At 44.0% G+C, this 11,563-nt stretch overlaps 1 protein-coding gene across 1 annotated transcript; it reads right to left on the bottom strand.

Annotated features, from left to right (window-relative positions):
* Positions 1 to 291: 291 nt before the first annotated feature.
* LOC103772508 (ribonucleoside-diphosphate reductase subunit M2 B) lies at positions 292 to 11,378 on the bottom strand. Its single transcript, XM_008939845.1, has 8 exons — positions 11,228 to 11,378; positions 9,699 to 9,815; positions 8,680 to 8,813; positions 7,514 to 7,608; positions 5,039 to 5,172; positions 2,312 to 2,416; positions 1,099 to 1,212; positions 292 to 613 (listed from the first exon to the last, which is right to left on the bottom strand). Exons 1-8 carry the CDS (start codon positions 11,267 to 11,269, stop codon positions 461 to 463), a joined length of 894 nt encoding a protein of 297 aa, XP_008938093.1. The 5' UTR covers positions 11,270 to 11,378; the 3' UTR covers positions 292 to 460.
* Between the last annotated feature and the right edge of the window lie 185 nt (positions 11,379 to 11,563).

Raw genomic sequence — 11,563 nt, forward strand, 5'->3', positions numbered from 1 at the left:
ACAAAAGGGAAGAGCTTTTACTCTAGACCAAATCTATAAACATGAAAACAAAAACCATGTAAATAATTTATAGCAAAATATATACATTAAGTGATACCTCATATGGTTTTCAGATTAACATGAGGTAAATACACAGTTTACTTTCTTAAGACACTACCAAAGTCTTAAAAAAGTAGTAGTATCTAGGGCATTTTTAAAGATGGCAATCATGGCATATGAGTCAATGGAATCTTAAAAAGGTCATCCTTTTAAAAAGCCATATAAATTTTTCAGAAAGGATCTCCCTTTTTCTTTATTTTAAATGACACAGAAAAATATATTTACTCCTCAGAAAAATGACGTGATAACCCAGGAAACAAAATCCTACTAGACTCCAATTCCAGAAGAGAAAATGAAGATGACTTCACAGCAGGAAGTGAGATGAGGAGAGAGAAACAGTCACTGTTCATTTCCCAAGTTATCAAAAATCTGCATCCAGAGTGAAGACATTGTCCACTGATTCTGCCATAACAGCAAAACGTTGATATTCTGAAACCCGCTTCTCAAAGAAATTTGTCTTTCCTTCCAGAGAAATATTCTCCATGAAATCAAAAGGATTTTCTGCATGAAAGACCTAGTAAAGGAAAACACTATTACACTGGTGATTCTGACAGAGTAACAATGGTTTAAAAAAAGCCCTAACAAACAAAACAGCCAAACACTTTCAAACTAGATCATCCCTGGATGTAATATACCGTAGAATCTATGGGCACCTATCTAAGCAAGTTCAGTACTATCACTCCCCAGGTGTCTGGTCTATGGTAAAGTTCACCCATGCAAGGTGCTTATAATCCTTTGAGGACTGTACCACTTGAGCACAGCTTAATTTTCCCCATTGCAAACCTGCAGAGCAGCTGAAGAGAAATAATGGCCTATATTTTCTTGCTCTTTTAAGCAGTGAAGCATATATTTTAATACTGAGGTCCTGGCTGTCAATCACAGAGAGCACAAGAGCTAAATATGACCTTGCTCCCAAGCACATTAAGAAAGTTCCTTGTGCTGACAGGTTTTCCTGGGCTGTCCTGGCAGACCAGCATTTTGGGCAATTGCATCTCTTACCTTTGAGAACCCAAGCTCCATTAGCAACCGGTCCGCGACAAACTCAATATATTGTTTCATCAAAGTGCAATTTATTCCAATCAGACCTACAGGTAATGCCTCTGTTAGAAACTCCTAGAAGTTAAAATACAGATAACATTTAGAGAAATGAAATTTAAGAAGGGAAAAGGAGAGAAGATACTTGTGTTTCACAGTAAGACAATCTCTGATATTACAGGCTCCCCAGGCAGTTGTCTGAATAAATAACTTGCATCACTAAACTCAACAAGTGTATTCTGTTTTCAGTAATTGCTTGTATTTTCCTTTATTTTTATCATGTTTTTCTAGAAAAGGCACAAGAATTTTTATTACAGCTCTTCTCATCTGCCTTCCCCTATCCCCCATAAGATCCCAAGCTTCATTGTAAGCTTGAGCTCCAAGTGCAATAAAACCCACAGATGATACTAGTAAGAGCAGGAGTAGATCCAGAAGGTTTTCCAAGTTTTCCTTGGCTTTCACCCATTACAGAAGAATAGTCTGGAGAGAACAGTGATATATATGAGTGCTGAACCCAGCCATGTGTATTGTTTAGGCACCAATGCAATACCTGTCAGTGATGTGAGGCAATCGGGCATTTGTCATCATCACAGTAGTTAGACGACAACAGAAAAGAAAGAGTAAACTACAGTCCTGCCAAACACTCAGCAGTGCAGAAACCTGTAGTTGCAGGTGGGTAGCACTTCATGTCAAAGAACCTGACAGCAACTTCAGAAAAAGTCAGAACCCAGCACAGTACACATGGCCAGAACAAACCTCGCCTTCTCCTGAGAACAAAAGGACAAGCAGGGATGTGTATACAGTAGGAAGAGACAAAGATCTTGAAAGGCCAGAGGTAAACAAACTCTTGCTAGCAGACAGTTCCAGCTGGACTAGATGATTGTTGTATGTCCCTTCCAGCTGGAACTATTCTATTCTGTATCAAATAAGACAGCCTGTCTTCCTTTCTATCATTAAGGAAGAAACCAGCTGCCAGCTTCAGTTTCTCCCAGTTGCTTGACAACTGAATCAGGAAGCCTCCGATTCTTCTGTCACCATTAAAGGAAGAGGGAAGGGACCGTATATTGAATGCATCAGGGATCCAGGTCTGAGCTTAACACCAAACAGGGAAGCTAGTTTATTTTTGCACATGGGAGTGGTCCTGCTCTGCCCACGACGCTGTCGCGGCCAGGCTCACCTGCTCGATTTCAACAGCCTTAGCGATGATCTCACAGACCCGCTCCTCTGATGGTCTGTTCACTAAATAATGGAACATTAGACAAGCAAAATCACAGTGTAGACCCTGAAATAACAGAAAATAATGGAAAAGCAAAAAATGTCAGTCTTTCTCTCCCCCACATAGTTTGTTCTTACTTTGAGGCAGCCTCATTGAGGTTGAAGCTCCCTAGCCTCCTGATCCTTTGACAGTCTTTATGATATCATGTGTAGTGGGCACTTCTCGTTTGCAGTCCAGTTAGTAACACTGAAATCAACCACACACCACCTATGCCAAAATAACAGCATACGTGTTTCTCAGGTAAGTATTTTTGAGAGATGTTCTACTGTGAGGGATCCTACACAGAGAGAGCTGCTGGGTTCCTGCCTCCCACCAGAGACGCTTCTGCAGAAGGACTCCTACGTCAAGATCTGCAGAACTACCTGCCAGTTAACACAGACTGCTCACCTGCTCACTCTCTGCTTTGAGATACCTGTACAAAAGCACTTGTTTGAAGTTCTTTTAGCAGCATTTCTTCCCCTGCTTCTCACAGCATTTTCAGAAAGACTCAGATTAGTCACCAAATGCAAGATGAACAAGTCACCTCTCCACACAACATGTAGTTATTGTGAGGAATTTGCTACCATGATCTTCACAGGTTTGTAATACTTCAACTCAACCCACATTCACGTTTGACCCAGCTATCCTGAACAGAACCCAGTAAATTTTGTTCATTCCAAAGACTTCCAGAAAAGCCCCCAGCCAGGATAAGACAACACCAGGAGACAAGCCATCCCTCACAATCTGTCCCCAGACAGCTACTCCAAGAGGTGCCTTGTGTTCTATTTGAGCTTGCCTGGCAACAGCTTTCAGCCTCTGGCTTCAGAGATACCCACTGCTGCCAAACCATAGGAGCGTTGTGGTGCTGTCTCTCCTCTCAACAGCACGGTGGTGATGACAGCCTATAAGCACCATGAGGACACACCCAGAGTGAAAACCAGTCAGAAGGATTTGACAGACTATGGACTACAAGACAATCCAGTGCTATTGTTAACAAGGGTCAAAGTAAAACCAAAAACTTTTTCAGAAAGGCTACAAAATCCTTGTGATTAATGTCATGAAACAGCCCTGAAACAACATAATTTGGGAAATACCCCCTCTCCGGGGACAGCATTTGCTGCCTGCTGCAGGTCTTCCTGTCGTCTTGTCCAGGGCAACATCACCAGTAGGATGCAGGACGTGCCTGGCTTCTCACCTGAACCAGTGTGCTTTGCTGACTGGTGCTCCCAGCACCTTTGCACCTTAAAGAATCAGAGATGCATATAGCTCAAAGAACAGCCTGGGAACAGAGCCTGCAGCTCAAAAAACATATTGAGCATTAACCAGTTATCTGCTCAGGTGCATCAGAAAAGAGTTCATGTAGTTGTCATTGTGGATTCTTTTTTACTGCCACTGCTTTCGTAACAGCATTTCCCTATGTGCAATGCAGGTGCTGTGCACACCAAGCCTCACCCTTCGTAACAGCTCTGCAGATAGAGTTATGCCAGCAGAGCTCAAGAAAAAAATCAGTCTTTTGGTGCGTGACTCTGCAGAGAAGGACAGTTACACTGCTGTACAGAGCAACTTAGATCTCATTCACCTGCACATGATCCCCCTAACAAACAAATGCTTCCTCGCTCAAACGGATCAGCTCACAATGACTCACAGAAACAGAAGACACAAGGGAGGTCAAGGCTGAAGAACCGTTTGGTTTTCCTTATTGATCATTACCATTTTCTTCAAAAGTATCTTTATAAATTACAGGCATCTTGCAAGATGCTCCCTTTCAAATAATTTTATCTAATCCATGGAATTTACTTCCATTATGATAAAGCTCTTTATTCTTTTATACCAGTTCTGTTAAGTTTAAACCACTAGCATGTTTATACTGCATACAAAACTGGTCTTTCCACTTCTTCAGTGTTGACAGAATCATAAGTTGTGCAGGGCCTTAAAGACAGGCTCCAACCACAAGCAACCACTGCCAGCTGGTAATGAGCAGTTCAGGAAGCAGCAAAAATAAAGGGCACTTGTCAGCATGTGGCCTGCCACATTGGGTGAGGCACCTAAAATCTTAAGGTAAGAGGCATTCCTCTCTAATGCAGGCCTGCAGCTGACCCCTCCCAGGAGATCCTAATGCTGTGCAGAAACTCAAGAACATGGAGAGGAACAATATTGGCTCGTCCTGCAGCAGCCTGCCACAGCTGGCCATGTGATGGATGCAGAAGGCCATCTCCAAGCCCTGGGACCCACAGCTAGGACCGATGGGGACTGGTACAAGGAGGCCACTTGAACCTGACCGAATCAGTTAGGGCAGAGCAAGGCTCAGTCACGTCCAAGGCCAGGTCCTTGCCCAAGCCAGCCTGCACTGCTGCAGACACTGGCTAGCAAAGAACTTACTCAGACTTCTACCACCTCCTTGGCCTTCAGGACCTGTCAACATTAAAAAGGCTCCATTGTACTCAGAAATGCATCTGCTGCTTGCTGCTGGATTCTCTTTTTCACTGGTTCCTACCCAAACAGTGCTTTTTGATCTTTCCACCTTCACTCCAAACCTCCCTTCCACCACAAGTGGGCCACTCTGTCAGAACTATGGGACCTTTATAGTTCTGCCCTTCCCCTGGAAACTCACTTTCCCTTCCAGGCAGTAAGAAGGACATGACACATTACCTCATCTCTGCTAATGAGTTCATTGGAGAAAGTCAGTCCAGGCATCAGGCCCCTCTTCTTCAGCCAAAATATAGCAGCAAAGGAACCCGAAAAGAAGATGCCTTCAACTGCAGCAAAGGCAACCACTCTCTCACCTGTTTAACAGAATGTATTTTCAGTTAGACACAAAATAACATGCTGCTCATCAGCAAGGTGCGCCATGTGCAGCAGGCAGACTGATGCTGGAGAGAAGCAGTCCCCATGTGAGCACCAGGTGCTGTCTGTGACCACATCCTGCTGCAGACCCCGAGGCGCACAGGCTCCACGCAACGGCCTTAACCACAGGCAGCCCCAGCAGAGCTGAAGAACAAAGGCGCCCACTGAAACTGCCACAGGTCAGAAGGGAAAGAACATAATTGTCCAAAATGGACAAGACATCAATACTCCTGTAGTTCTTTCTCTTAAAAGGAAGGAAAATGGCTGTGTAACTAATGGACAAAACTGCAAGAAGAGTCAAGCCCCTATAAATTCAGCAAAAAAACCCACACCTCTACTTCTTCTTGTTGAGAATCTACATAAGACCATATTCTTACAAGAGTGGAACCACACAGAACACAATTCAAGACACAAATAACTGTTCATGTTCTCCCACCTGATATCTCATCTTTCATCCAAAGAAAGCACAGTATTATTGGTCCCAGATCTCCCTCTTCTCTACAGAAACGTGTTTCTTCATACTGCAAGACCATCTGACTGCTTGGTGAAGAAACATCATTTCACATACTCTGTTTTAAACAACTTCACAAAATTCTTGGGTATATTCTAACACAAAGAGCTTTTGCATTAAGCGCTGGTGCCTCTTCCCAGAGAGAACTGCATACAATTTTGTTTAAAAAATAAAATAACCCCAAAATAGCCAGATGTCCCACTTCCTCTACAAGATGCAAATGCCATCTGCTGGCTCATCTGAAGAAATTCAAGTTGGGAAAAAAAGCATGAGGAGCAAGAGCAACTTACTACAGCATCACAGAAGTTACCAAGGAGAGAATTTGGCTAGCAACACAAAAAAATCTCCTAGGTGACTTCTAGAGATGAGTGCCCATACAGTGTAGGCTTAATGAAGCACAAGACTGAATATTTGTATGGTTTTTATGGCATTCTACCTGACTAGCTACCATATAAATGAGTTATGCTGAAACAAAAATTACCCAACAGCAGCACCAAAAGATTTGAGTGCAGACTGGGAGGCTGAGAGCCCACTGAACAGACAGAGCAATCCAGCCCTCAGCAGAAGCAACCAATCAAAGTTGTGGAGACCCAGTTGCAGGCCAGGTCCCCAGGCAGGAAGAAACATCAGGAAACAAGCCAGCCAGCTGCTTTCATGTATCATACCTCATAATCTGTATCTGTTAGATCTGGACCCACCCAAATATTTTAAACTTGGGAAGTTTCCTCAGTAAGATGAAAAAACAGAACAGTAGAAACATACTTTCCAAAAATTTGGATAGGATGTATGAATTTTGGGGGCAGGCTGGGGAGGGAAAATTGCTTTTTGAGTTAGGGAACCTTCTGATTCCTGGCACACCCCACACTGCTGGGGAGAATGAAGCAGATGAAGAAGGGACTGCACAGGCAGCAAGCTAAGCCCAGCTAGGGAGACACCAGGACATTCCAAGACAGGAGAACCTACAGCTGCAAAAAGAACTCCACTCAAACTAGAGCTGTGAACAACAGATGCGGCAACAGAATGGTACCTAGATTTATTGTGTTTGTCTGGCTGAATCTCTCCACCTGCTCACACTTTCTCTAAGCACAGAGGACATTTGGTTTTGAAAATTCACCAGTCTGCTCCTTATCATTTCAGCTATAACACATCCTTCAGAATCAACAGTGTAAGGTGAATGCAGAACACTGGGAAGGATACCCTGCACTATGTTGATAGAAGCTGAGCCAGTGTCCCAGCTCTGAAATAAGATGCAGAAACTAGAAACCTGGTCCCTACAGCAAACCAGAAACACCATGGGCAGACGATTCATTTTTGCTCAGCTCAGTCATTCTGTTACAAAAAAAGACTAACTTCACACACAAATTTGTCTGTATGAATGTGAACACAGAAAAAGCCTGGACTTGCAAGAGTTCAGCTGCCCAGCTCTGAACACTGGAGTACAAAATAGAAGTCAACTGAAGAAATAATCAGAAGTCCTAGAAAACAAAGTCTGCAAGCAAAAACCAAAGAAACTAGGGTTATCTATCTGGTGTAGAGACAAAAGAAGACATTTTCATAACATGACTCTAGTGGGCACTGCCATAACTATACTGCTTTAACTGAAGGTAGAAATATACATCCTTACCAGAAGTCACTTCTAGTTCTTTAGTTAAACCAGAGACCCACAAACCCGTACATCATCTGTGGAGAATTTGATATCACATTCCAGAGATGCAGTTCACTCCCAGAGGATTAGTTTGTGACATGTGCGACAGAAAGAAGCTACACACCAAAAGTGGACTCTCTGTCTTCAATCCACTTCAGAGCCCAGTCTGCTTTCTTCTTGATACAAGGCATTGTTTCAAGAGCATTAAATAAGAAATCCCTGAAGAAGAAAACAAAGAGAAAACATCAAAAGAGTAAGAAGTGATTTATGTAAATCTGTCCTGGTTGTCCCTACTGGCTCCACCAGAGAGAGGAACCCATTATGCTAGGTTCTGAAGTAACCCAAGTAAGAGAGACCATTCCCTCCCCAAAGGGGTGATGATCTCTGATAACAAGGGCACAGGGAGGCAGATGTGCAGAAAGTGACAAACCCAAGGTCTCAGAGGAGGTGAGCTGGAGAGATGGAAAGTGAGCTCCAATGTCCTACCCTAGGAGTGCTCACCCACACTGCCTCTCAGACTTCAAGCCAGATGGCAGCAGACATTTCCTAGCCACCACGCTAAACTTCACCTTGCACAATTCCACAACAGCAACTGGACAATTCCCAGGAGCACAGGCTCTGCTCCCCTGCTAAACACCTGAAAAAGAAACCTTGCAGTCCTCCCACAGTCACCACACAGGATGCCATCGTGGGAAACCAAGCTCTAGCTGACCATCAGCCTAGTGGAATTTCTGAGGGAACATGCTTTCTTTTAAATGTGTTACCATTTGGACTAGGAAGTTCTCCAGACAATACAGCCAACGGGGCTCTCCAAAGAACCCAGTGCTTCAAAAATAAGCGCTTCAAGTTGTATGAAAAATCACTGACAACAAAAAAGTGAAAGGATGCAATACATTGGCTAGTGTATGTCAGAAACACCAGCTGGATCACAGGCACTCAACTTCCTGCAGCAGATCCTTTGCTCATGTGAGAGCAAACACCTCAGGAGCACAATGATCACAAGGAGCCTGTCTAACCTTTAACAACATTCCACATAGTCCACACCTCCCCTACTCAAAGATTTATACAGATATCAACTAGCTTTCTGACACTCCCACTCAAGTCTGCTGGTTAGTAATACTTCTTTCCATTTTGGGGTCAGGCATGCAGGCCTTGAAAGCTTTAAGGAATCATCCCCAACTCCCCCAGTTAGTCAGTATGAAACAGGAGACAGCTGCTGCTGCCCAACAATGGCACCACTGGACTAGGTGACAGACTTCCTATGGGTCTGGAACACATCCAGAGGTTTACCTCTTCTCAGGATCTTTGATGTAGGTGTCTATGAGCAAGCTGTACATCTCTGAGTGAACGTTCTCGATGAGAATCTGAAAGCCATAGAAACAACGTGCTTCTGGGATCTGCACCTCCTGACTAAAACGTGCCACCTACCAAAACCAGAAAGCATGGCAATGAGTACAGTAAAACCAGTCCTGCAGGACAGCACTCTGAGCTTAATGGGAGAGACAACAGACCTCGACCACAGAGAAAGGATGGGAGCAGTTCAGCCCTAATTTATTCACAGATATGTTAACAGGATAGGTGTGGTGCAGGACAAAATAAAGCAAGCTAGCTAGAAGTAACTACAGCTGCTGTGCATATTGGATAGAAAACTGCATGAAGGCACACATCTATAGGAGAAGAACAGTAAAAACACTTCATATTGAACATACCCTCACACTTCTTGATCACCACTGGAAAAAATTAACAGTATGACATAAGACGTATTCATGCAATATATGCACATGCACTATGACAGATTCTACATGTTACAGGTATACAAAGTTTAAACTGGACATTTCCAGTAAGGTACCACTGATAACCTGTGGTGAGACATTCTGCAGCCCAGAACTGATTTCAGCAGAAAGATTTCCCCACCTTTTTAGCAGCACCCACCTGCAGCCTTCAAAGATTCTAGGATGCTGTACAGCAAGAGCAAACTGGATTTTATCAAAACGATGAATACAGAGCATGGCAGAGCCAAATCCCTCCCTACTTCTCATCTAACACAAGAAGAAGTGTGGGATTCTATTAACACAGCCAGGTGGAAGGATGAGCTTAAAAACTGTCTGAAAGTGATGCAATCTGGAGTCTTGCTAACCACACTTGACCCAATTTAACTCAGCAGAACAAACTGCTGGCAAAGGTTAAATGATGGGAAGAAAAAAAAACCCACATTTAATAAACATGCACTTATGTGAGAAAAACAAAATGAAAAGCCAATAAGCCAATAAAATGAGTAATTATTCAAGCCCTCTGTAAAGCCTTCTCACCAGGTTTTCATTTACAATTCCATCACTGGCTGCAAAAAACGCCAGGACGTGCGAGATGAAGTATTTTTCATCTGCTTTCAGCTTATTCCAATGAGGAAGGTCCTTTGACAAATCAACCTAACGGAAAGAAAAAAAAGAGTAATGTTATTGTTCTTTTGAGTTTGTGGCAGTCTAGGCAAACAACCGAGGCAAAGTTTTGCCATTTGCCCTCAAATTTTCACATATAGAGAATTTAAATAGATGCGACTGTAAGACAAGGGAGATGGTGCAATACTGCTGTCTCCCTCTGCAGCTGCAACATCACCTGTTCACTTCATGGTTTACACTTTTGTAATTTGGAATAAAAATCAGTGCCTATGGAACTATAAATCAGATTTTGACAAGTATTAATATCTTCTTGTCAGGATCATGAACACAAGCCAACAAGCAGAGCTCCCTGTGATACACTTAAAACTCTACTTGAAATAAATGCTGATGCTCCAAGAAATCTACACCCATATGTGCCAAAAGATAGATCAAGGGGACTTTTGCCTCTGGCAGGTGTTCAGTCTCCTTCCAACCAAAAAATGGCACAGGGCGCATGCTGTGTAACTGCTCTTGTCTACCAGAACAACGTGCTAGCCACAGTAGAGAACCACAACTTCCTTCAAACAGGCCTCTTCTGTTTGTTTGTTTGTTTGGAAGGATTTCCAAACCACAGCAGCAGTTAAGTAAGGCCAGATGTGAAAAATACAGAGGCCTAAGATTTTATATATGTGTATATGTGTGCATGTGTATAAATGTGTACACATATACACATCTGGATAAACACACACACAAGCCAGTTTTACAGTTAGCTTTCCAGTTCATTTGGAAATGCATCCACAGATGGCAGGACAGTGTAAGAAGGAACCAGTAATACAGTATAAGGGCAATGCTCAGCAGGCAGGAGTTTAAATAGCTCTTCTTTAACAGCTTAAATCAACCTCCACTGCAACAGGGTAGCAATGGAACAGCCCTTCAACGGCAGCTGCTCCTCAACATCTCAGGATGCTTTCTGGCCCACTCAGAGCCCACCAAAGCTTTCAGCCTGCTCCTCTGCAACTGCAGATCACTGCTGACACATGAGCAAAGACTGCAGAAGCTTCGAGCTGGAAGCACCAGCTTGGCTGGCAGGTAATCTCTCCAGCTCAGTGCAGTGTTCTGAAGCCTCCACTGCTGCAAGTGTAGTGAGACCACAGCAGGGTAAGAGCCATCTGACCACAAATCAGAGCATCTGACTTAGGCTCCCTCTACAACCAGAGATGAGTTCCAGGATACAATTCCACCTCAGTCTAAACCGAACACCTACAACAGCTCCACTGAATCACCCCGTGGAAGCAGTTTTCCTTCCACTGTTCATGAAGAGAGACCTGCTCTGGTGCAGGCGCCTCATGTTTGATGCTATTAACTCCAACTCTTACAACACAGAAAGCAGCAGCAGAGCTAGGAAGGAAGAGCCAGGACCCAGTCTGAGCAACTTGTGCCAACCCACTGGCTCCAGGACTCACCTCTTCTGCTGTCCAAAAGGAGGCCTGAGCCTGTTTATACATTTTCCATATGTCTGGGTACTGGATGGGGAAGATGACGAACCGGCGGGGATTTTTTCTGAGAAGAGGCTCCTCGTCAGGGTCCAAGCCATTTTCAGCAGCACTCAGAGAGGAGCTCTGAAGATGAAGGATGGTTATGGTCAAGGTTGACATCGCTTACTCCTCCTCTTCCCCGAGTCCCAGAGGTGCGCTTCCAAAGCCCCCCACGCCACGCAGACACTCACCTGCCCTCCCCGGGCGGAGGCACCACCCGCCCGCGGGGTACCGGCCCCCTCGCCCTCCATCCGTGCTCCTGCC

The sequence above is a fragment of the Merops nubicus genome, unplaced genomic scaffold, assembly GCF_000691845.1.
Source record: "Merops nubicus isolate BGI_N331 unplaced genomic scaffold, ASM69184v1 Scaffold47424, whole genome shotgun sequence".
Taxonomy (NCBI): Eukaryota; Metazoa; Chordata; class Aves; order Coraciiformes; family Meropidae; genus Merops; species Merops nubicus.

Bases quoted from the DNA above. Each gene is read 5' to 3' on its own strand.
- LOC103772508 (XM_008939845.1), bottom strand. From the start codon at position 11,269: ATGTATAAACAGGCTCAGGCCTCCTTTTGGACAGCAGAAGAG. The intron at 8,814-9,698 runs GTGAGAAGGCTT...TGGTTTTGGTAG, and splicing joins GAATTGTAAATGAAAACCTG to GTGGCACGTTTTAGTCAGGA. The intron at 1,213-2,311 runs GTGAGCCTGGCC...TTTAACTTCTAG, and splicing joins AGGCTGTTGAAATCGAGCAG to GAGTTTCTAACAGAGGCATT.